The 26,674-nt window shown below is 41.7% G+C and overlaps 1 protein-coding gene across 2 annotated transcripts; it reads right to left on the reverse strand.

Annotated features, from left to right (window-relative positions):
* Window positions 1-883: 883 nt before the first annotated feature.
* Window positions 884-23,241, reverse strand: LOC116974165 (baculoviral IAP repeat-containing protein 3-like). Of its 2 annotated transcripts, XM_033022351.1 has the most exons (10): window positions 22,978-23,241; window positions 14,946-15,148; window positions 13,757-14,909; window positions 11,883-11,982; window positions 11,262-11,343; window positions 11,111-11,156; window positions 9,186-9,425; window positions 7,302-7,553; window positions 2,159-2,197; window positions 884-1,907 (listed from the first exon to the last, which is right to left on the reverse strand). In XM_033022351.1, exons 3-10 carry the CDS (start codon window positions 14,664-14,666, stop codon window positions 1,714-1,716), a joined length of 1,863 nt encoding a protein of 620 aa, XP_032878242.1. In that variant the 5' UTR covers window positions 14,667-14,909; window positions 14,946-15,148; window positions 22,978-23,241; the 3' UTR covers window positions 884-1,713. The 2 variants fall into 2 exon arrangements, with proteins under 2 accessions (XP_032878242.1, XP_032878241.1); XM_033022350.1 differs by lacking the exon at window positions 22,978-23,241 and adding an exon at window positions 22,541-22,817 and having other exon boundaries at window positions 13,757-15,148.
* Between the last annotated feature and the right edge of the window lie 3,433 nt (window positions 23,242-26,674).

The following is a 26,674-nucleotide window of genomic DNA, read 5'->3' on the forward strand; positions in this document are numbered from 1 at the left end:
TCGGTGAGACCAAGCGTAGGCTTGGCGATCGCTTCGCCGAACACCTCTGCTCAGTTTGCAATAACCAACCTGAACTAACGGTGGCTCAGCACTTCAACTCCACCTCTAATTCCAAATCTGACCTTTCTGTCCTGGGCCTCCTCCAGGGCCAAAGTGAGGACCACCGTAAATTGGAGGAGCAATTTTTTTATTTGGAAATATTTTGTTTATAAATTCTTGATTTTATTATCGATTCTTTGGGGTAAGTTTCTGAAATTTACAGATCTATTTTTGTTATGATAAGTGCCCATATCCCGGCACAAATACCCACAATGCACTTCATGTAATTTCACTTAATGTTGTTCAGACTTGTACCCCTTCCAAAAATTAAGAAATACTTTGAATTCTATTTTTGCCATTGATAAACACAAGACCTTTATCAACAAGTGTTCAGCAAGATCAGCAATTAATCAGCAATCAGAAGGAGGAGTTTCACCATTGGATCTTTTCTTCTCCTGGTAGAAATCTCAACTCAAGCAGAATCGGTCCTGCCCTCTCCCAGTACATTCACAAATATAATTGCAGCAGTTGGTGGCACCGGAACATCGAAAGCTGCAAGTTTTAGCTCTATAGGAGTTTGGACACTTTGCTAAGATTTGTGATCAGCAGAAACTTTAGCAATCTGCTGAGGATCAATGCTGGCTGAAGCGAGAACAACTGAACTCAATCACTCAGCTATCTCATTCTTGCTTCAAATCAGAATATAAATGTGGCAGAAATAACAATAATAGAAAATCTATGCATTTAAAACTGCTAAAGTATATTGAAAGTTTTGGGTGAAGACTTGAGCTTCTCTAACAGGAGAAAGCTGATGTGCAGAATTAAATGATGGGCCCCGACTTTGTTAGTTGAACCCAACTGGTGTTATTTGGTGTACAATATCACTTTTCCAATATCACCACATCTAATTCAACAGTATATATATTTCTATACAAATAATATTTAACCCATTTTAAAACAAGCATTTCTTTTAAAACTTTACTGGAGCAAAGTACTTAAAATATTTGTGCAAGTCAGGATAATTATACAAAACTTAGACTACTATTCAATTTTCAATAATTTTGAAGTCAACTAATTATGTGCACTTTGCTGAATTAGAAATGTAATTCCAATGGTTTAGAATGTGATTCTAAAACTAAAAATAGATTTTTATTTTCATTAAACTGCTGTTGTAATTTATGACATTTAATCCTTGCCAAACATCCATATATTGTTTTAAATATCCATGCATCATTTTGTTTTAATACCATTGTAGCATTATCAAATATTTGTTCAGAGAATTAGCATTTCCAAAATTCACAATCTCATTAGTTAGCATGCAGTAATAGTTATTTACTCATATAGCATGATGCAAATGCATAATAAAGTGGTAATTAATGTTAATATAACCTGTTACATATAATTGTGGATTAATTATCTAATTATCAGTATTTTAAACAAACATTATTTTCTTTACTACATTAAAAATGAAACAACTTATAAATAGTCACTTTTAATGAAAAGCCCTAATATAAGATTCATGTAAACAGCTTGAAGAGTTAACGCTTGTATACTCGGGTCTAAGAATTTCATCTAGCTGAAGCATTGCTAAAAGTCACGTTTCAATTTCTCTGCAAGAATAAAATGTACATAAGTATTAACAGCACGTTTATTGGCTTTAAACTAATTACAATATCAGGACAGAAAGGTTCTAACTGTTCCTTTAATGGTATCCCGGCAGATTGGGCACTTTCTCAGGGAGGGTGCACAGTCTGTACAAACAACCAAATGACCACAAGTTATAAACACAACCGAGACCTCTTTGTCCATGCACACTTTACAAGTTCTTTCTTCCTGCAGCCTTCGCAATTGCTCTTCCATGGACAGGCCTAAGAAAATAAAAGTTGTTATCTCTTGACGGCTTATGGTAATAGTTTGTTATCCAAATGTTAACCTCACAAATAATAGTTAAGAATTCACTTAATATCCATCTATATGTCATTGCATTTCAGTTTACTGCTTAAAATCTAAAATCTTCAAGTATTAAAACAGAAATCAGTCTATTGAAAACATAATACTAATTGATGCATTTGTACTTCTGTTGAACGATGGAAGAAGTGGCTAAAGGTAAAAAACTCACCCATCATATCTGATGCAGAATAAGATAAGCTTTGTTGAACTGAAACACAAAAAGATTAGAGCCTATCAGATCACAACAAGTAAATACCAACCAAAAAGTGTTCTATTCAAGATACTTGCATTGATAGTACACCTTTATTGAGGTGTATCGAGAGGAGCGGTGTTAGTTGATGCCACAGAAAAAAAAAAGAAGGTGATTCACTAAGTTAAAAACCACAACTTAAGATGTAAAAAGGCAGTGGACAGAAGTTTCAGAAAGAGAAGCTGGAGCAACCTGTCTGGGGCCTGTGGAGCCTGTCCCACGTAGGCGACTATATAGGCGACTGCCAGGGACTAGTTTTAATTGAATTCACTTACGACACCTGGCAACAACCTACGACAGCACCTACGACAACACCTACGTCAACCTATGACAGCAAAAATTGTCGCAGAAAACTTTCAACATGTTGAAAAATTTGCGGCAGTCGCCTATAGTCACCCAAAAAATCACCAAAGTGAGACAGGCCCATAAGGCCCTGCAAGAAGTATTAGACTTGGTTAATCACAAAACAGTACAACCAATGGATCATAAAAATTCTTGATTCAATATTAGTCAATATTGGTCCTATTTGACAAAATGTGCTTTATTCATTTTATAGGTGTACAATTATTGCACTACATGTTATGAATTTGAGCAATAATTATCAATCAAGGGTGAAGTATTGTATAGCTGGCATTTAATAAAATGGACATTTGAGTAGTTATTGTACAAATCCTCTACATTTCTTCTCTTGCCCTCTTGAATATTCGAAAAATGTTTACAAACTTAAAACAAAGGGAATTACTGGAGTAATTTATGGGTATCCATTTCTAATACACCGCAAAAGTGGTGAAATATTGCAAAACTACCACCAACCTGAACAAAACAAAAATGAGTGTACTGAAAAGCTTCCCCCAAATAAACATTGTACAATTATCTCAGACAATCAACCAGTGATGAGCTTTGTTCTGAACACGAACTGAATAATTCTGTGCTCAAAACAAAGCTCATCAGCATATGGTTGATTGAAATATAGATGGACAGATGGGCAGGGAAAATTCAGGAGGGAAGGGGTTTTAATGACGTACCTACCTTACCTTTCACCACTCCAATCCCATTGCAAATAGCAAGAGTGCCGACTTATTACAGGGATTGAAACACGAAGTCCTATTAGCTCTACTGATCTTCTGGAGGAAAAACCAGTGACTGCTGTGAAAATGCAGCTGACGACAAGGGAAAGGCCATGTGACAGCTTGGAGAGACAGCCGACAGGAGGAAATAGACTCCAACGGGGCTGTTATGGGCTAGTTACCCATAACAGCTGGCTCCGTCACCTTGTTAGGGCACAAGAGCCACCCTCACTTGGCTACAAAAAGTTGAAAGAGAAGAATACCCCCCTGAGTCTGCGAGACACAACATTGAATCAGGTAAGTGGCAAAACTCTTGAAAAACGAGCAGCTGGACACGTTCTTCAGACCTGTAGGTGTGGCTGGATTAAAGTAACATCAACTTGTGATCTCAAAATTCATCATGGACGGAAGAAATGCTTGAAAATCCCCAACCCAGGGTCCCGCATTGACCAGATTCTGTCAAGAGGAAGGTCAAATCAGTCGGATGAAACTCAGCGGCAGGAAGAAATCCACAGTCTGCAGAGCATCAGCACCCTACGGGATGTGGCAGAGGTTTCAGGCAACAATCCAAGACGCAACCAGGCACATCGTAAAGTGGAGAACATGCAAGGACATAAGCCATTGGTGAAATGGCCAAAGTCTAACAGCAAGGAGTGGGAAATCATTAATGGAGATGTGAGCTTAATCTTAAGTGGAATCAAGGGATCAGCAGAAAAGAAATTGGAGAAGATGAGTGATCTAGTCTACAGCTATGGAAAGGAGAAATTTGGTGAGAAGGAACATCTCAGCAGAAAAGATAGGCCTCCTCCCCCCAAGTCCCATCGTCTCCAGGAAACCCAATGACTTGTTAAAGAAAGAGGCCTGAGGAAGGTGTGGAAAAAAGCAACAGCAGAAGAAAGGGAGGGCATCAATCTCCTTCAAGAGGACCTAAAACAGAGGTTCTCGAAGCTGCTCAGGGCGGATAATTTAAGGAAACGACGCAAAAAGGAGGAAAAAGCAAGAACAGACTTCTACAAAGATCCCTTTAAGTTTGTGAAAGGCATTTTCAAAAAAGAGAAAAACGGATCCCTGAAAGCATCAAAAAAGGAGGTTGAAGGATACATCAGAACCATCCACATTGATGAGTTAAAAGATGAACCGACTTTTGTCCCCGCTGGCATCCCACCAATCTCACCTCCACAACATCAATTTGACATCAGCCCTCCCAAGCTGAATAAGGTAAAAGTAGTGAGGAAGGCAAGAACGGCCCTAATGGTGTTCCGTATTGTGTTTACAAGAATGCCCCAGATATTCTGAAATTCCTCTGGAAGAACATGAGGGTTGCGTGGGAAAAGGAAGACATCCCCAAAGCCTGGCGAAGAGCGGGATGAGTGCTGATCCCAAAGGAAAAAAAATTGTCCACCATCGAAGTTTCGTCAAATAAACCTTCTTTACATAGAGGGCAAGATCTTTTAGTGTGGTGGCGAAAAGACTTAAAGTATCTGAAACAAAACCATTTCATTGATACGTCAATCCAAAAGGCTGGCATAGCAGGCTTCTTGGGATGCCTTGAACATACCAGCATCATATGGCATCAAATCCAGACTGCTAAGAAAGAACGAAAGAATCTGCATGTCTTGTTCCTCGACTTGGCCAACGCCGATGGATCAGTTCCTCATTCTCTACTGTGGACTGCTTTTGAATTCTTTCAGGTGCCTGCAATAATAACAAATCTAGTAAAAAAACTACTTCCAGGATCTGCAATTTTGTCTGACAACATCAGACTTTATCACAGCGTGGCAACCACTGGAAGTAGGCATCATGGCGGGTGCACCATCTCCCCATTGACCTTCACTATGGCAATGGAGCTCATTATCAGAGCATCAAAAGGGGTTGTGGGAGGAAAACGGCTTCAGTGTGGTCAGCGATTGCCACCGGTACGAGCCTATATGGACGATATAACGACACTAACAACTGTCCCCTCTGGACTTCTGGAAAAACGTCATCAAAACATCACATGGGCAAGGACGAAGACTAAACCCAGCAAGTGCAGAAGCATCTCCATTGTCAAAGGTCAAGTCAAGGATCAAAGATTTCATATTGACGGAATGCCTGTTCCAACTGTTTCAGAAATGCCAGTGAAGAGTTTGGGCCGATGGTATGATGCAAAGCTCAAGGACACCGAGCAGTTTGAACAACTGAAAAAGGATACCTGCATGCACATAGCTCGCATCAACAAGACCTTGCTACCAGGAAAACTCAAGCTGTGGTGCTTCCAATTTGGCATACTACCAAGAATCATGTGGCCTTTAACTATGTATGAAATCCCCATCAACAAAGTGGAAAAGCTTGAAAGAATGATCAGCACACATGTGAAACGGTGGCTTGGACTTCCACGATGCTTAAGTGCTTTTGGATTGTACGGGAGTGGCAAATTGCAGGACTTGTGGAAGAGATCAAATGCACTAAAGCAAGGTTGGTCATGACCCTCACTGAATCTGAAGATACTGTTATTCGAACAGCGGCCCCCAGTGTGGCAACGGGGAGGAAGTGGACCCCAACTGAAGCGGTTCAGAATGCTAAGTCTGCTCTTCATTTCCGGGATGTGGTTGGCCAGTCCAACACGGGAGAGCTGGGCTCGGGCTCGTCACAAAAGCTCCTCAATGGCACAAGGCAACATCAGTGTAGTAGAGACGGCTCGTGGTGGAGGTGGTGAGAAGACGGGAGGAGGCAGAGCGACACACCAAGGCCGTCTCAATGGCGAAACAGGGCCAACTGGGAGAGCCTGGAAAAGAGGAAACTCAGCTGGCGTGACATCTGTCAAATGGAGGGATCTTGGCTTAGTTTTGTCATCAGAACTACTTATGATGTTCTACCATCACCCCAGAATCTGAAGCAGTGGTTCGGAGAAGACCCCGCTTGCTCCCTCTGCCAAGCACCTGCATCACTAAGGCACATTTTAACAGGATGCACTATGAGCCTCAGCCAAGGGGGTTATACTTGGCGGCATAAACAAGTTCTTAGACAGCTGGCTTCAATCCTGTAACAGAGACGTAAGATCACAAATGCTTCCCCACCAACATCGGCAGGAAATGTCCACTTCACAACATTTGTACCAGCAGGCCAACCTCCAGAGCACCAGATAACATCAAAGGATGCAAACATTCTGCAGCCTGCTTGGGATTGGAGAATGGAAGTGGACTTAGAAAAAAAGCTTGTGTTTCCCCCAGACATTGTGGCTACAACACTCCGGCCAGACATGGTCCTGTGGTCCACAACAGCCAAGCTGGCATACGTTGTGGAATTGACAGTTCCATGGGAAGATGGTGTTGAAGAAGCTTATGAGAGGAAAAAGACCAAGTACTCTGAACTGGCAACTGAAGCTGCCCAGAATGGCTGGAAGGCCAAGATTTTCCCTGTCGAAGTGGGATGCAGGGGATTTGTTGCTACAACTATGACCAGGCTATTAAAGAAAATGGGGGTGAGGGGTCGCTCCCTCAAACAAGCAATCAAGTCATTATCAAATTCTGCAGAAAAAAAGCAGCAATTGGATTTGGATCAAAAGGAGAGATAACAATTGGGCTGCTAGATGAAGACAGGAGGGTATGGAATTGAGGGGGGGTGTAAATGGGACGCCAGGTATCACCGTTGAGCCCTCTGGAGATGTTGTGGGCTTATCCATGAAACGTCAAAGAAGGAGGGTGCCCAACTGATGACCCCGATGACATACCTACCCTACCTTTCACCACTCCAATCCCACTGCAAATAGCAAGAGTGCCGACTTATTACAGGGATTGAAACATCAAGTCCTATTAGCTCTACTTTCCATTCTTCCTTCTCATTGGCTGAGAAAATATTAACCTAGAATAGAAATCTGAAATATCCAGATAAAACAAACCACGACTACAAAAGTATTTTACAATATTTACAAGAATCTTCTTTTACTTGATTTGGTTTAACATACACGCTTCGGTTTAACATAAAATGGAAAAATAAAAGTTTGCCAAATTACTTACCATACAGCTTTTCATGCAATTCAGGTTCGTATTTCAAAAGTGTATCTCTGAAGGCTTCAGCCGCTGCACTTTCTTTGTGAATAATCACATCAACTAGCTCTTTGACTTGTTCATTTGCACAAGGCTTTTGCTTGATCGCATTACTTTCCATTTTACTTATAATTGAACGCATTTCTAGATCTTCAAGCAACGGTATTACATTTGTCAAATTATGACTCAAAGCAGCACAGTTCTTTTTCAATAGCAATACATCTACAAATAGGAAACAAAATTCAGTCAGAATGTGTAAGAAAGAACTGCAGATGTTGGTTTAAATCGAAGGTAGACACAAAATGCTGGAGTAACTCAGCGGGTTAGGCAGCATCTCTGGAGAGAAGGAATGGGCGACGTTTCGGTTCGAGACCCTTCTTCAGACTGATGTCAGGGGAGGGAGCGGGACAAAGATAGAATGTAGTCGGAGACAGTAAGACTAGTGGGAGATCTGGGAAGGGGATGGAGAGAGAGAAAGTAAGGGCTATCTGAAGTTTGAGAAGTCAATGTTCATACCGCTGGGGTGTAAACTACTCAAGCAAAATATGAGGTGCTGTTCTTCCAATTTGCGCTGGGCCTCACTCTGACAATGGAGGAGGCCCAGGACAGAAAGGTCAGATTGGGAATTGGGGGGGGGGGGGGGGGGGGGGGGGGGGTTGAAGTGCTGAGCCACCGGGAGATCAGGTCGGGTAAGATGGACTGAGCGGAGGAGGTGTTCAGTGAAGCGAGAAAGTGAAGGAGAAAGTACCTGGGGAGCAGGTGGTTTGGGTGGGAAGGGACGAGTTGACCAGGGAGGGAACGGTCTCTGTGGAAAGCACAAAGGGGTGGAGATGGGAAGGTGTGGCCAGTAGTGAGATCCAGTTGGAGGTGGCGAAAATGTTGGAGGATTATATGCTGCATGCGACGGCTGATGGGCAGGATGGTGAGGACAAGGGGACTCTGTCCTTGTTATAAATGGGGGAGGGGGAGAAAGAGCAGAGCTGCGGGATATCGACGAGACCCGAGTGAAAGCTCATCTATAATGGAAGAGGGGAAGCTGTTTCCTAAAGAATGAGGACATCTCCGATGCCCTGGTATGGCTCATCCTGGGAGCAGATTTGGCGTAGAGGGAGGAATTGGGAGTAAGGGATAGAGTCTTTACAGGAAGCAGGGTGGCAGGAAGTGTAGTCAAGATAGCTATGGGAGTCAGTAGGTTTGTACTATAAATTACTACAAAATCAAGCAGGCCAGGCAGCATCTGCAGTAAGAGAGTTAACTTTTCTGTCAGAACTGGGAATGAGGTAGGTGGGGTGGGGGAGGGATGGGTTAATGGAAAAGGTAAGAACAGTGGTTCGGGTCTATGGATGATGAGAAGGGAACATAACAGGTATCGCATCTCCTACAGTTGCATGGGTAAGTCCTTTAAGACGTGGTAGGTGGGGATGAACACGTGATCAGGGAATCAAAACAATGTTCCCTTCACAATGCAAGATGGTGGTGTAAACTTGATCCTTCATTTGCATATGATATTATGGATAAAAACAGCAGCATTTACTGGTGATCAGGAAATATATTTATTTTAAAATTTCCAGACGAGGAATGGTCATACAGTTCTGAGGTCTATTTTCCATGCAGGCCACTATGACAAACAAGTCTTAAAATCAGCTGAACATACCACAGAACTGCTCAAAGGTGTTGCACATGACACTTTAGTAGATTAACTATGCTCAATTTATCAAATGATACACAAGTTTTGTAACCATGATGAAATAAGCTTGACATCTGGATATAAGGGATTCAGCTTTCTGGTAGAGTGGTATTCTGTCATTATAACCATAGCACCAATAAAAGAGCAAGCAACATTCAATAGTATACCTTCAGTCATCTCTTCCAGTTTTCTTTCTTTGTCATCTTGCCTTTCATCGTCTTCCGCATTCAATAAGTCGGTCACTAATTCTATAACAGATTTATAATTCTCGCCACTTATGACTATTTTTCTTTGGACTGTCTGCTTCACAAGTTTTCGACCAAAACCCATTTCCATCGCTCCCTTAACAACTGGTGTGTTCATCATGACAGCATCCTCTGAACGATCTTCCCCAGGCTCAAAACGAGCTAAAATCAAATTGAAAACATTGAAAAGGTTTTAGACAATTTAAATGCTTCCAAAGCCATTATTCTAGATTAATAATTAGAGCCGTCCATCATTTCACTATAGCGTTCTGAAAAGTGCTGGACACACTTAAGATGTTCAATGGTTAAATTATGACCAAAATTATTTATAACTTCTTAATGCTCCTGGCTTAGAAGTTAAATACAATTGAATTAGGATTCTACTAGTTTGGGGGTTATTGTTATGTTTCTGCTCAGAAAGACAATCTAAAGGGCCTGTCCCATTTGGCCGTCATTTGCGCGTCACGCAGATGGCGCACAAAGATTTTGTACATACCAAAATCCTCGGGAGCCGCGTGCGACCGCGCGTCACTGCCTATGTCGCCACGCACCATGCGCGCGTAATGCGCACCAGCGTGCATCACGTGCATGTCACAACGCGCGCGTCATGACGGATAAATGATGTCGCGTAAATTACGCGCAAATGACGGCCAAGTGGAACAGGCCCTTAACAGAACGATTAGTCAGCTAATCACTACTTGAATGACAATGAAGGCAAGCATACACAATATCTCTTCAATCTGCTTAAACATAGAATATGCGCATTGCAAGTTTCCTAGTAAAATGCAAATATCCATACTACTAAACAAAACAGAAGCAAATCACACCAAACCTATGCAAAACAATAAAAAATAAATAATAAATTGAATTAACCAATGACAGCACTCCTTTGCAAAGTACTAGAAGTTTAAACATAGACAAAAATGCTGGAGAAACTCAGCGTTTACAGCAGTACCCGAAATGTTGCCTATTTCCTTTGCTCCATAGATGCTGCCTCACCCGCTGAGTTTCTCCAGCATTTTTGTCTACCTTCGGTTTTCCAGCATCTGCAGTTCAAACATTTTCACTAACGATCACTAATCCATCAGGTGAAAGATCCTTAAATGTTTCCCTCTGCCCTGATGTCAAACCTGGATTTTTAATTTCTGTACCATTCTTCCCAGATTCATCCGGTCTATGTAGACTTCACATTCTCTCCCCACCCCGCTCATATTAAACTGTTGACCACCTCTCATCGCCCTGTTACAGGAAGGATGTCATTAAACTGGAAAGAGCGCAAAAAGGATTCACAAGGATGTTAATGGATCCGAAGGATTTAAGTTATGAGGAGAGGTTGGATAAGCTGCATCTTTCTTCCCAACAGCATAGGAGGCTGAAGGGTGACCATAGAGCTATATAAAATCATGAAAGTCATAGATAAGACAAATAGCCAGTCTTTCCTCCAGGGTAGAGGATTCTAAAACTTGAGGGCATAAAGGAGAGGGGGGACATTTTTAAGAAACCTGAAAGGCAACCTTTTCATATAATGGATGGTGCATATAAGGAACAAGCTGTCAGAGGAGGTGGCACAATTACAACATTTAAAATACATTTGGATGGGTTCAGGGAAAGGAAAGGTTTGGAGGGATATGGGCCAGGTGCAGGCACGTGCAATTGCTCCGTTGAGAAGCTTGGTTCGAATAGATGAGTTGGGCCGAAGGACCCATTTTCGAACTGTATAGTTATAGGAGTGTATATAATAGTAGGTTTGAAGGTTAGCAAAGAACGGGGATTAGCAATCTGGAGTAAATAATAGCATAGAAAATATTTTACTTCTTCAAACAGTTTTGGAAATGTTTTATAGTTACCTGATGTTTGAGTTTCCTCCAAGATATCATCAGAACTGGAATGCAGCTTTAAAAGGAAATAGTGATACGTTATTTTTTTGGAATATATTGTTTAAAGTACAGATGTAGACACTGAATACACCTTTTAAAATTAATTGAAGCGATATGTTACCTGGAAATCAAGTAGATTTGGAAACCTTGCCTGAATCTGATTTACAAATGTTTGTCCCTTCTCCTGGAGAAGATATTCACATCTGAAGTGATAATATACAGATAAGTTAAAACCATGAGTAGATGTTAAGAGGAGCGAATGCAATCCTATTCTTTGGAAGTTACTAAAAATCTAAGAACTAAAGGATTCACTAAAGATCATAAATCAGTCTCATTCACACATATAGTTTGGCTCAAATCAATTATTAAGTATTTATAACAGAATTGTGAAGTATAAAAAATATCATAGTCTGGCTACCTGACCAGAACCTGACCACATGTTGGATTTAGACCTCAGGCTGGGTCAAGCCATGCTATAATGATACAACTCATGACCTGATCCAGATAAAGATAGCCCACCCAAGATCACTACATGTAAATTGCATGTCTAAGATTCCAACAATCAGTGACATGGATAAACCACCAGGTCTCAGATCGAGTTCTTTATATCTGTCGGTAGGTCAGGCTGGTATGGGGATACATTTTGATATGTCGATACCATGTATGATAGCAGACCGCTTTCTCATCTTATTCAGAAAATTGCAAACATTTCAACGTGTTATTTGCTTATTTGAAAATTTACCTTGGGAACCATTTTGCATGTTCCACCCATGGGTCATCTCCAGCCTCCCAGCTCCTCAGGCCCCCATCACAATAAAAGCATTTCACATCATCATTTTGACCTGAATTAAAAAAACAAAAATCAATTATTCTCAACTTAATTTGCTGGTAATCCAAAATATCACTCATTGAGTTAGGTTCCTTCTAAATACCAATTTTTCATCCTTTTCAGGAAAATGTTAAAAAGGAACAAAATACTAAGATGGAGGCAGTTTAGAAATGGAAATGAGTGAAGTTTATTTTATCTAACATTTATTTTGATGTATTACAGGATGACCAACATCTGTTCTTCAGCGTGAAAACTAGATACAAAATGAGCATATTGTCACAACATGAAAGTGGTGGTTCAAATAGACTGGGTGGTGAAGAAGGTGTTTGGCATGCTTGCCTTCATTGGGCAGGCTATCAAATAGTGAAGTTGGGACATTTGGATACAGCTGTACAAGTCACTGGTGAGAACACACTTGAAGTATTGTGTTCAAAAGCGATTTGAACATCGATTTATGAAGAATATTAGGGTCAACCTATTCCAATCAGTGTAGCCCATATCTGAAATGAGCTGCCGGGGGAAGCAAAGGAAACAGACACAATTACTACTTTCAAAAGACACTGGACAGATGTACGGATAAGGAATGGTTTGGAAGGATATGGGCCAAATGCAACCAGCCCAGTATGCCAACTTGGTCAGCATGGACAAGTTGAGGCCAAAGTGCCTGTTAATGTTGTAAAGCTCTGTGACTATGACACTATGACTCAACTGTAATCATGCAAGGTACAATAAAATCTCGATGCTCGATTTGATCTTTGTGATTCTGAATTATTCATGGGAACATTACCCACCTCACTGTTGCTGGTCTGGGGAAATAGTAGACGGAGCCAGCAATCAATTGTTACAGCCAATCGAAGAGGAGTCAATGATGCGTATTTAAGACACGTATTAAATACCTCAGTACTCAAGCTGGACAATTTTATTCTTTAAAAAGACGGTAGAGCAGACCATAATAAAGGAAGGCAGCAATTAACCTTCTGTTCTAACTGATCAGTCTGATTTCTCCCACTGCACTCCCATCACACAAAATTGGGCTAAACAGTGGCATTAATGAATAGCATTCCAGAATAAGTTTATAAATGTTCATAAAAATAACAATTAAGGTGCACCATCCCCAAAGCAGCCCAACCATTTCTTTGGCTCCATTTATAAACTAACTTCAGTACTTCCTCCGATTAGAATACATGAGTTACAATTTTATTCAATGTCTTCAGGTAACAGTGCCAGAGTCATTGAGTCTGGAAACAGACCCTTCGGCCCAACTTACCCACGCCGACCAACATGTCCTATCTACAATAGTCCCATTTGCCCACTCTTATCCCATAACCCTCTAAACCATCCTATCTATGTAGCTGTCCAAATGTCTCTTAAACCTTATGATGGCACCTGCCTCAACTCCCTCCTCCAGCAGCTAGTTCCAAACACCCATCATGATGTGTGAAAAAAAGTTGCCCCTCAGGTTCTTATTAAATCTTTCTCCCATCAACTTAAACCCAAGTCCTCGTCTTCTCGATTCTCCTTGGCAAAAGACTGTGCATTTACCCGATCTATTCTGATCTTGTTCACCTCCAAAGCCCTGCCATTCTCTGTGCAGATCCAGTCTTTGTTAAGCTGCCCAACATGCAATACCTTGCACTTCTCTGTATTGAATTCTGCCAACATACCCTTAGCCCACCTGCCCAATCAATCAAGATCCTGCTGCAATTTATGACAATCATCTTCACTATCTACAACACCACATACCCACTTTAGTGTCATTGAGTGAAATAGCAATAAAACGCACGTACCGACATAGTAGAAACCAGCTCTAGATAGCTGTTCAGGTTGAATAAAATTCCTAACTGGCCAACTTGAAAATGTCTGTAGACGAGTATCATAAGACAGCATTTCGGGATGTCTTGGATGCAGAACTGCATGTTGATTTGATCTTTGTGATTCTGAATTATTCATGGGAACATTACCCACCTCATTCCCCAAAATAAACGGGCAAGAAGGGAAATGCCTCCTATGTTCAATTGTTGCACGATCTCCAGGTTCCCAGTTACTTAATCTTCCACCACAGACAAAGCATACAACTTTATCATCTTCCCCAGTATAATGAAACCCAGCTTTCGCTAGCTCTGCTGGCATTAAAGAAGAATATGATGGCCAATTCTGAAAAGTTTGAAGTCTTGTTTCTTCACTACACATAGCTACAATGTATTGAGGGTATCTCAATTGATGAGAAATATCTTCCACGCTTCTGGTGGCCACTGGATCAGGAAGATTACTGCAGTGCAAGTTAGAAGGTGCTCCATTTTCATAAAAAGAAGTGTGTGTAAAAGAACCACTTGACAGAGGAAATCGAGAGCGACTTGAAGGGCAGTCAATGCCCAAACGTAGGCTATTAATAAAACTGCAGTCTGGGTTACTCCTTTTGTGCCTTTCAACAGCATTATCTCCCAGTTGCCAGTCTTCAACCATAACCCCACAAGAGAAGCAGCATACTTTGTCACCTGTATTGGTGTAATAGAATCCAGCACGTGCAAGATTCCTTTCTGATATCAAAACACTTGCCGGGAATTTAGCAAACGTTGAAATACGATAAAGTTCTGAAGACAGGTCATACTGCAGTTCTTGATCTCCACCTATTCTAAAGTGGCCAAAACTTGGATTTTGAAGTATATTCATGAAAATTGTTTTGAAGAATGGGGGCATACCTTTCTTCGGGAGGAGCTTTGTTACTGGTTTTCAAAGCTAAAACGAATGAACCTAGGATCAAATTTTAAGATTGAAGCACACCCAGGTAATTTTGAGTCCAGCGGAGATTGTTATGGTGGGCAGGAAGTAGTAGTAGTAGTAGGCACGAGACTATAGGTAAAAAATTGGTGCAAGGAAAGGAAGAAAGTGAAGGACTTATACAGGGAATGTAACTCAGCGGTATTCTATATAAAGAAACTTACAAAGAATAAAATTACAAAAATTGAGCAGAAAATTGACACGGCTTCACTTAAAAAGAAGCCTTCCAAAAAAATTATAACTGAACAGAAACAAAGCTCCTTCCAAAAAAGGTATATGCCCGTTGATATTTAAGTTTCCATCTTGAAGTTAAAGCTTCAACTTAAGAAAAGGTGTATCTTCTTTACTGGAAATATTAGCATTACAAAAATAACTGGAGATTGTCAGTCGTCGAAAGAAACCTGAGGAAGAAAAAAAAGTATTTAGCAAAATGTTTCTTAGCTACAACACCGTACCTTGCAGCCATCATATTTTAATCTTTGTTTACTTTTATCAACATTGTTGATATTAAAGCACATTGCAGTTTAATAAAGTTAATGATAAACGATCCTCTAACATTGTCAAATTTCTTATTATTTGTCAAGCTTCTTAACCACTTTGGGGACAGTAGTAGAAACACAGAAGCATAAATTGTTAAACATTTGGCTGCATACAATCAAAGAACTTCACGACATAGGCAATTTAAGGGCCTGTGTCCCATTTGGCAATTTTTTCGGCGACTGCTGGCATAATTGACTAACGTATCAGGTCACCACAAAATTTGCGTGTGATGCGGCGTGACAGCGTATTGACACGCTGTGTTTTTTCAAGTGTCACAACATTTTTTTTGTCGCCGCTGGAATTTGAAATGTTCAAAATCTTTTGGCGACCCCGATATGACGCCAGCAGTCGCCGAAAAAAAATCGGCAAGTGGGACAGGCACTTTATGCTACCAACACTGCTTCCACCTCCAGACCCTCATTCACACTGCATCTCAAACTGATCCCTGGTATAAGATAGCTCTTCAAATCATTTATCACAGAAATCAAATTTCAATAAAGATAATTTAGTGACTGCAATGCGAGTAAAATTTTGCAATGGAATGATCATTGTGCTTTAGCGAAAGCAAAAATCTGAAAAGTTTTTAAACTTTTCAGTTTCACACACTGATTACTTCAATTTTCTTTTAAAACACCGTAACACAATCGGCGGGACATTACCTAACATCGTCCCTAAAGAAGGTTAGCAAATCAATTTCAAAATATACCGCAATTTTTAAGTGGTAAGCTGGTTAACGTGCATTAGTTTGACGGCTTTCAGTACATGAACTTCTTAAAAGTCTAAATGTCAGAGCAGATCTCTGGTATATTAAAGAACTTTGCTTTGGTAATCACTGCAATCTCTTTGACGAGGCTTCACACTACTTTTAAGTGATATTTAGCACACAGAATGGGTTCAATTTAAAGTATGTGATCTTCATAATACAGTTTAAAGCTCTGCCAAATTTTCTCAATAATGTTAGCGTCAAACAGCACCTATGATGACTTATCACAATGTTCAAGATCACTTAATGATTCGTAAACTGGTCAATATATGAATGTGATTTGAGGGGGGATCTTATAGAAACTTACAAAATTCTTAAGGGGTTGGACAGGCTAGATGCAGGAAGATTGTTCCCGATGTTGGGGAAGTTCAGAACAAGGGTCACAGTTTAAGTATAAGGGGGAAATCTTTTAGGACCGAGATGAGAATAGTGAATCTCTGGAATTCCCTGCCACAGAAGGTATTTGAGGCCAGTTCATTGGCTATATTTAAGAGGGAGTTAGATGTGGCCCTTGTGGTTAAAGGGATCTGGGGGTATGGAGAGAAGGCAGGTACAGGATACTGAGTTGGATGATCAGCCATGATCATACTGAATGGCGGTGCAGGCTCGAAGGGCCGAATGGCCTACTCCTGCACCTATTTTCTATGTTTCTATGTGATACACAATTTAAGACTAGGTGGACAGGAATGAACACATGTAATCTCTCGGGGCCCATTCACTAGGATCACAGTTGATCTGTGATCCAATTCCAAACATCCACCTGTCTGCACATGCCCATATCCCTTTAAATCTTTCATTGATAAGTATTTATTTTAATTAACAGTTTTAATTGCCATTTGTGGAAAAATCCAAATTTCTACCACTGCAGTTTTCATTTAATTCAGTCTTTAAAGGACTGGCTCGAGCTTTCAGATTATATCCTTTAGATCCAGACTCCCCAATCAAACTACCCTTTCAGTTCCTTTTACTACCTTGAATACTTCAATCAAATTGGCCCTTAATTACTGGAAAGCCCTTGTATGAAGAAACAATAAACTCCATTAACAATTTCAACCCATGTGCTTGAACAACAAACACTTTCAACCAAATGTTTCAGACAGTGCCTGCTCTGGGAAAAACTGCATGAAAGTGGTTAATGCTGTGAGGGCAACCCTGGAAACTATAGGCTGGTGAACTGAACTTGACTGGTGGGAAAGGTACTGGAGGGGATTCTGAGAGACAGGTTCTACCCTATATTTAGAAAGGTAACGATTGATTAGAAACAATCAGCATGGGTTTGTGCGTGGGAAATTATGCCTCACCAATTTGATTATTATTATTTTTTTTTAATATGAGATGACCAAGAGGATTGACATGGGGAGGGCCATAGACATCATCTACAAGGATATTAATAAGACCTTTGACAAGGTCCTAAATTATAGGCTTGCCTGGAATGGTAGAACACGAGACCCAGGGTGAGCTAACCAAATGGATACAAAATTAGATAATTAGGTGGTAGGAATCAGAGGATGATATTGGAGAGTTATTTTCAGATTAGATGCCTGTGACCAATGGTGTGCCACAGGGATCTATGCCTGGTCCATTGTTGTCTGCCATCTATATAATTTATTTGGTTCAGAATGTATTAGCATGATTAGTAAGTCTGAAGATGACAACAACAATGGTGGTATAGTGGGCAGTATATAAGGTTAACAAAGATCACAACAGGATCCAGATCAATTGAGAACAAATTAAGCAAAGTGTTGCATTTTGAGAAGTTAAACCATGAGAAGACTTGCACAGTAAATGGCAGTGCCCCTGGAGTGTTGTCGAACAAATAGACCTAGAGGTACAAGTACATAGTTCCCAGAAAGTGGCAACCCAGGTAGACATGGTATTGAGGGTATCTGGCATGCTTGCCTTCATCAGTTAGGGCATTGAGTAACATTGCCCACGAGTCCACGCTTGGAGTATTGTCTGCAGTTCAGGTCGCCTAGCAATGGGAAGGATGTCACTAAAATGGAAATGGATACACGAAAAATTCACAAGGATGTGGCTTGTATTGGAAGGCTTAAGTTATGAGAGATTGAATAGGCTGGGACCTTTTCCTCTGGAACATAGGAGGCTGAGGAGTGATTCTATTGACGTATATAAAATCATGAGGGGCATAGATAAGAAAACGATCACTGTCTTTTTCCTAGGCTATGTAGGGGAGCCTAAAACGAGAAGACAAGTTCATGGTGAGAGAGGAAAGAGTAAAAGGGAACTCGAGGGGCAACTTTGTCATACAGAGCGTGGTGGGCACATGAAAAGTGCTGCCATTGAGAGTAACAGGAGTAGATACAACTTATAATATTTAAAAGACATTTAGGCAGACACATGAATGCAAAAGTTCTGAGAATATGGCTACTTCTAGCAAATGGGACTAGCTCAGATGGGCAACTTGGTTGGCATAGAGGACTGTGCCCATGGGCCTATTTTTGTGACTCCAGTAAGGGGGCACAACTGAAAGGAATCATTTCTTTTCCCAGAGGACTAAGTGTCTTTGGAACTCTTTACCACAAAGATGTCGTTGGCTTTGTGCATATTTATGCCCATCCTACTGAACGGCCATGATCTGTAACTTCTACTAGCTTTGAAAGTCCCCTCTGCCCCCACATGGTAAATTTTGAAAGAATTATTCAAAAATAAAATCTCTTCCATTTGAGTATTAACAGTGATTGGTACATGGCAAACATAACATGCTAACAAGTTAATGATTCAAAGAAATAAGATATGATTGAGACCCTCTGGATCTAACTTAGAACAGAAAAGTAGAGCTTAGGAACAGGCCTTAAGCCTCACGACGTCTGTGCTGAACAGGAGGCCAAGATAAAGTAATCTCATCTACCTGTGCATGATCCATATCGCTCCATCCCCCTGCATATCTATGTGCTATCTAAAAGCCTTTTTAGATACCCACCACCACCCATGGCGATGTGTTCCAGATACCCACCACCTTTAGCACCAATTTCCACACATCTCCTTTAAATTTTGCCCTCTTAAAAGTAATGCCTTAATCTTTGATATTTCCACCCTGGTAAAAAGGTTCTGACTACCTCCCCTATGTCTCATAATTTTATACTTCTACTATTAGGCAACATCCTGTTAAGTCTCTGCACCCACCCTAAAGCCTCAACATCCTTCCTGTAACGGGGCAACCAAAACTGCATGCAATACTCCAAATGCTACCTAACCAAATTTCAAAAATGCTGCAACATAACTTCATCTATTTGTGTTACTAACTACTAGTGTTGCCTTCTTGTCTGTATTGCCGTCCAAGGTTCAATCCTTACAATTAGTCCTCTTTTAGGGGAATGCAAATTGAAGGGACTCCTTTTGTCCCCTAAAATGCTTTAACAAAAAAAATAATCAGCTTCTACGCAATCACCTTCCAATGCTCCCACACCACTTGCTATATTGAACTTTAGTAATTATAGTCCCAATTCAGTCACTCCTTTGTTCTTCTGAACTTCCCAATAACATATTCTTGAAATCCTGCAATTATTAAGCCAAATGATAACTTGAGTTACACTTGTAAATGTCATTGGACCTGGAAACTCTTAGTACCAACTGGGTGGTTAAGATACAAAATTTAAAAATATTTGAAGGAGAAATTATTTTCAAAATTATACATTTTATTTCCCGCATTTAGACACTGACAAGTGTTTATTGCCCATCCGCAATTTTCCAGAAGAGATGGGCACCACGTTCTAAATGCAGTTATTCTATTGCAGATATTCCTACAATGATCTTGGGCACGTTTAAGGAGTCATACCAGGGACAATAAGAAAAGCAATATTTCAAATCAAATGAAATGCCTCTTAGAACACGTGGTGATGTTTTCATGGAACTTTCCATGCTTGCTCTTCTTCACGGGAGAAATCACAAGTTTGGCAAATGCTGACAGGAATAGCCAAGTAACTCCAGTGCACTTTCTGGATGATACACCGGTAATTAACATTTAAGGTCACCCATTCCTTCTCTCCAGAGATGCTGCTTGTCCCCGCTAAGTTACTCCAGCATTTTGTGTCTATCTTCGGTGTAAATCAGCATCTGCAGTTCCTTCCTACACATCCTGAACATTTAGGAATGTGGATTGGGTACTTTATCCTGGTTGGTGTTATACTTCCGGAGCTATTGTTGGTGTACTAATCCATGTGGATTGTCTCCTTGTCGTGGTGGAGAAGCTTGTGTGGACCTGAGATCCTGAGAGCGTTGCCATCTGGAGCTATGCCACCCATGGTGGTAAGGTCAAGGGGGAGGTCTCTGACAAAGAGCAATCCAACCAAGACCTCAATGGTGGAACAGGCGGAGGACGATGGGTGACCTTAGTGGAGTGTCATAACGGCTGGGAAGGCGGATGAAGGCTGCAGCAGAAAAGGGCCTCCGGTCGTCTCGAACTCCATGCCACCGGATACAGACCCAGAACTGTCAAGGACCATGGGGTGGCAGCCTGTGCACCAGTCTCCCCACTTTAAACAAGATAGGCCGGGATGAGAGAGTGAGGCTGACGATTTATGCAACTCTCCCTCACTTTAATCCAAGTCAAGCACAAGTCATGACTTCAGGACCCGTACCGCCCAACTGGGTGAAGCAAGATCACCACAGGAGCGCGTGAAGCTGAGAAGAAGTGTACTGCAGAAGCTCGGAAAACGCGCTGCACGTAAGGCTCGAGCCACTTCAACTTCTACTGTAGCACCCAACTGTGTCGCATATGCGGGCGAGCCTTCCGGGCCCGGATCAGTCTCACCAGTCACTTCCGGACCCACAACCAAAAACACTGAAGTCATGGTCTTCTTCGACTACGAAGGACGAACAACAACAACCCATGTGGGAAATATGTAATCACACTCCTACTGAAAAGTTTGAGGTCAGGAGATGAGTCACTGCTATAAGATAGCCAAACACTGTCCAAATCTTATGGTACCAGTAATTGCATGGCTATTCTGGTTGAGAATTTTGTCAATGGAAATGCCCAGACTGTTGATGGTGGGGAATTTGCCAGGAATTGAGTGTTATTATTCAAAAATCTTAAGGGTAGATTTGGGGACGGTTGCTTATGATGAAAGAAATGCCAAAAATTAAGTTGAAGACAGATCAACGAAGGAAATAGCCTCGAAAAGCTGTAGCAAAGATATCCTAGTTGATTTACTTCCAATGACCGTAAACCTCCTTTATGTGAGAATGGACTCTGATCATTGGATTGTTGTCTCCCCTTAATGCCCATTTTTCATCGGTGTTGCACTTAGTCAAATATTGTCTTACTGCTAAGGGCAAATTGCTCTTGGATTAGCTCTCAGACAGAAGATGCGTAACCTATCCACCTTTTTCCAGAACTTGCTTGGCACATCTTTAAATGTTGCCACTCTCACCTTAAATTTGTCCTTTGATTATTTCATCCTGGGAAAAAGATTCTGACTGTCCTATCAATGCCTCTCATAATTTTCTGTACTTCTATCAGGGCACCCCTCAATCTCTGGTGCACCAGAGAAAACAATCCAAGGCTGTCCAACTGCTCCCTGTAACTAATACCCACTTATCGAGGCATCATTCTGGTAGATCTTCTTTGCACCCTTTACAAAGCCTCAACATCCTTCTTGTAATGGGGAGGTGACAACCGCATCTACTACTCCAAATATAGCCTAACCAATGTACCATAAAGCTGCATTATGTCTTCCTGACTTATATTCAATGCCCTATGAAAGCAAACATACCATATGCTTTTTTTAGCACTCTATGTACTTGTGTTGCCAGTTTCAGGGAGTTACGGACTTGAATCCCAAGACAGCTCTGTACATCAATGGTGTATATTTTCTTCTTACATTTAACCTCCCAAAGTTCAACACTTCACACTCTCAGATTAAACTCCATTATTGACATTATTCCACACATTTCTGCCACTGAGCTATATCCCGCTGAACACTTAGACAGCCTTCCCCACAGTCCGCGACCTTTGCATCAGCGTCATCTGCAAATTTACTAACCAATAGCAGAGATTCCAGCATATATCCCAACGTAACTCCAGTTATCACAGACTTTCATCTAGAAAATTGTCCTTCTTTTGGTAAGCTAGTTCTGAAGCTTACATGGATTTTATTTAGTAAGGAATTTGATAAAGCCCACTCCCCCTATCTCCCCCTCCCTCGCACCCTAATCAATCATCCTTGTTGCCTCCTCAAAAAAATTCAATTAAGTTACTCATATACAACCTGCTGTATGCAAAGCCAAAGATAGACACAAAAAACTGGAGTAACTCAGCGGGACAGACATCATCTCTGGCGAGATGGAATGGATGACGTTTTGGGTCGAGACCCTTCTTCAGATATTCGATACAAACCCATTCTTTAGAAATTTTCAATCAAGACAGCCAATCTCCTCAAGGGAAGTAGGCATTGGGAATTTATGCCAAGCTTGCCTGCAACACCCAGAATCCTGAAATAATTTAAGAAAACTAGATATTAAATCTTACCTGAACAGTTACAGTTGGCTTCCTTTCACTGCCCAGTTTAACTTTTTTGTGACTTAGTTTCGTTTCGCAATACTGGCAGTTAAAAAATGTTGAGAGGAAGTCAATGTGCACACGATGTCAAGATACTAAACGTCACACATTCCTTCTCTCCAGAGATGCTGCCTGTTCCGTTGAGTTACGCCAGTATTTTGTGTCTATCTTCTATTTAAAATACCATCTGCGGTTCCTTACTAAGTTTCCCCACCCCTGACTCAAAAGCATTAAAACTTACGGTAACACGTCAGACATCCTGCAAAGGGCGGCCACCTAACCACAAGGAGGAGTTACCCTCACAGGATGGACTAATAAGGTGAATTAATCAGCATAGGTCTGACTGCTCTGTAATTTCTTCACCAGACCGCTCTTTCCACTGACAATTTATCATGAAAGTCACTTACCCGTTTCAGGGAAACGACGTGAAACCACAGCGATTTCCGGGAGAAACACGACGCTGCTGGCCTCTCCCCTGTTGCTGCTGCTGCTGCTTCTCGGTTGCTCCTCCTTTCTTCGCCAGCAGCCCAAGCCTTCAGTCCGTGCTCGGGAACTGCTGTGCGCTCGGCTCGGCTCAGCTCCCTTCCCGGGGAGTTCGGTTGCCTACCCCACCCCCCACCACCGGGGCAACGAGACGCCCGCTCGGCCCCTCCCCTCTCCTGCTAGCCCACCGACCGGCACCGCCCCCTCTGCAACGTGCCGACTGCACGGACCCACCCCCGCCTGCTAGCCCCCCTCCCCACCCCCGGGCAACGCGCCGACCGCTCGGCCCCTCCCCCGCCTGCTAGCCCACCCCGCTGTCGGCAACCCCCGGTTGGTGCTCGCTCAGCAAAAGCTGCCCCGCGCCCTGTCGGCGGCGCTGTATTGCGGCTGCGCAGTGACCCAAACCAGGGGACAAACAGACGGTCGCTGCTTTGCCATTGGTCGGAGCGCTCGCGGATTGGGCGTTGCTGGGGACTTTCCGCCGCTGCTTTTGCTACACCGTGTGGATCATCAGCGCCCAGCATCGAGCAGGCGCCGCCTTCCCCTCCCCTCCCCTCCACACCCGGGCAGGCAGACTCTCCCGCAGCACAGGAACTGCAATCAAAACTGAAAACCCCTACAGTTTGCAAACTGGGTTTCAGGTCGAAAAACCTTCCTCAGATCTTGGAAAGTGACAAATTGCAGCCTCTTGTGTCCTTCCTAACATATGGCTTGCGTAAATCTCGTTGCGCTTATGTGCAATGACAATAAAATATATTGTTATTATTATTAGGAAGGGACTGCAGATGCTGGGTTACACGGAAGATAAGACTAAAAAAGCTGGAGTAATTCAGCGGGACGGCCAGAGAGAAGGAATGGGTGACGTTTTGGGTCGAGACCCTTCTTCAGACTGAGTCAGGGGAGAGGGAGACACAGAGATAATGGAGTGTAAGGTGTGAAAATTAGACATTAATGCCCCTGTCCCACTTAGGAAACCTGAACGGAAACCTCTGGAGACTTTGCGCCCCACCCAAGGTTTCCGTGCGGTTCCCGGAGGTTTCCCTACCTGCAACCTCTGGGAACCGCACAGAAACCTTGGTGCGGCGCAAAGTCTCCAGAGGTTTCTGTTCAGGTTTTCTAAGTGGGACAGGGGCATGGTGGACAAGTCTAAAGGGAAATGTAAAATGGATGTTTGTTAGCGAGAAGGTGGTGACAACAAACCGCAGTTGCAGGAAGTCTGCAATAAAAGAAAATGCTGGATATGTTTTGCAGATTCTGCAGAAAGACAAACTAGGTTTCAGGTCGAAAAAACGCTGTCAGAACTGGGAAAGTGACAAAACTGCAGTCCCTTGTGTCCTTAACATGTGACTTGTTTGTTATCCCGTCTCCTTCCACGCATCAAGAGTCTAGAGTATTTTATTGTCACATGTCCTAAAACAAAATAATGCAATGCTTACATGCAGTCGCAAAATAGCTATGCAAACACAGTATGTACATGGAGGAACTGCAGATGCCGGTTTACAACAAAGATGGACATGAAAATGCTGAAGTAACTCAGCAGGTCAGGCAACATTCCTGGAGAAAAGGTGATGTTTCAGGTTGATGCCCTTCAGTCACGGGAGATGGAAACATGATATGAAGAGGCACAAAGAACAAATGAATGAAAGGTATGCAAAAGGACCAATCAAAGCCAGCAACAGTGATCATGCAAAGGTGGGGCCCACAATGGTCTATTGTTGGCTGTGGAGTGAAACTAACAAGTGAAACAGTAAAACTCAGCATGACGACAGTGAAACTAGTGGGACGACGAGGGTGGGGGAGAATCAGAGAGGGGGAAAGCAAGGGTTATTTGAACTTGGAGAAATCAATACCACTGTGTTGGAAGCTGCCCAAGCATAATATGAGGTGCTGTTAGTCCAATTTACATTTGACCTTACACTGTAAGTGGAGATGGCCCAGTACAGAAAGGTCAATACAACAAAAAAAAGTTCAGCATTTGTAAAAGGAACAAACTAACAATTGAAAGACATTCAGACATGCTGTCATTCCTGCTGAGTAACTCCAGCTTTTTATATCTATCTTAATGTCAGAAGAATGTCTGGTGACAGAATGCCAAAGTCGCTGTTTCACAGAGAGCTGAGTGAGAGCAAACAACTATGTGTGGACAGAAAGAAACATTCAAAAGCTCTTTAGACATCCCTGGGGAATTTCAACATTGCCACACATCACTTGGAATGACGTACTGGATTTTCACGTTTGGTGTACCCGCATATAAAGCTGTGCTTGCTCAAATGAAGGAAGCAAAGGCGAGAAGAGAATCTTGAAAATTAAGAAAAACTGCAATGTATAGTATCAATAAATTCCAGTCATGAGATTTACAAAAATCTGATGTCAACTCTGTTCATTTAATATTTTGCAATGCTCTTGACATCATATCCTTTATAAATTCTGGCTATTGTCTGGAAAATCCCCAAATCTCGTCTGGTTCATTTCCTTGTTTTCAAGATGCAATTTCCAGATAATATTTTCCATTGGTGTTCGCATTATCCCTTCCACTTCTAAATATAAATAGATGACATCCCTGATGTTGTCATTTCCTCATCCTAATTTTCCTCAAGTGATACAGATCTATCAGACGCTAAGCTATAAACACCTTCTAAAATATGTAACTTAGTTATTTTTTAAAGTGACACAACCATTGTAACAACTTAAGAGTTAATTTGCAAATTAATGTACAATATAGCTCAAATAATCCACAGCCAATTATTCAGACATCTCAATAGTTTGACATCTGACAATAGTTTCAATTCTGTTTAATTTTCTGGGTGGGGAAGTGGTGGGAGGGGGACAGTTCCTAAATTATCTATTAATTCACGGAGGCCTTGAATATGCTCAATTTAAATTCATCTGGGCCCCATTTCACCCCATCTTTAAACTTACTGGTTTAATCGAAAATTCATTATATCTGCATGTAACATCTAAAAAAAATTAATTCTACGTTGTTACAATGGTTGTGTCATTTAAAAAAATAACTAAGTTACATAAATTACATATGTCTGAAGAAGGGTTTCGGCCCGAAACTTTACCTATTTCCTTCGCTGAGTTTCTCCAGCATTTTTGTGTACCTAAAAAAATTTAAAGTTGTGTAGGGGCAATAATAGGACAAATAGCTATTAGTCTATATAACCTGCCTAACCCAGCAGCAAAGTATTGAGCATGCCAGCTTAGAGTACCTGCAAATCAATGACTTGCATTTTCCAGATTTGGGTGTGAATGTAGGTGGCGTGCTGAGCAAGTTGGTGGATGACACTAAAATCTGGACAACTGGACAACGTGGAAGAGAAATAAAGAATAATTGTGACAATCTATGATTACAAGATCTTGATCAATTGGGAAAATGGATTGAGCACTGGCAGATGGAGTTTAATTTAGAAAAATCAAGATGGTGCATTTTAATAGGACAAACCAGGGCAGCATTTGCACAATAAATTGTACGGCCTCAGGAAGTGTACAACTGAAAGGCCTGAGTATACAGTCACATGGTTGTATGAAAGTGGTGACACAGCTGAGCAGGGTGGCGTTGGCATGGTTTATCAGTCAGAGTCGAGTGTAGGAGATGGGAGATCATGCTACAACTGTACA

The sequence above is a fragment of the Amblyraja radiata genome, chromosome 6 (genome assembly GCF_010909765.2).
Source record: "Amblyraja radiata isolate CabotCenter1 chromosome 6, sAmbRad1.1.pri, whole genome shotgun sequence".
Taxonomy (NCBI): Eukaryota; Metazoa; Chordata; class Chondrichthyes; order Rajiformes; family Rajidae; genus Amblyraja; species Amblyraja radiata.

What these genes read in the sequence shown, in the direction of transcription:
- LOC116974165 (XM_033022351.1), bottom strand. Translation starts at nt 14,666, where the DNA reads ATGCCCCCATTCTTCAAAACAATTTTCATGAATATACTTCAAAATCCA. An exon ending in AGCTGGTTTCTACTATGTCG is followed by an intron (nt 11,983 to 13,756) that starts GTACGTGCGTTT and finishes TTTTTAATTCAG; the next exon opens with GTCAAAATGATGATGTGAAA. An exon ending in GGAGGAAACTCAAACATCAG is followed by an intron (nt 9,426 to 11,110) that starts GTAACTATAAAA and finishes ATTTGATTTTAG; the next exon opens with CTCGTTTTGAGCCTGGGGAA.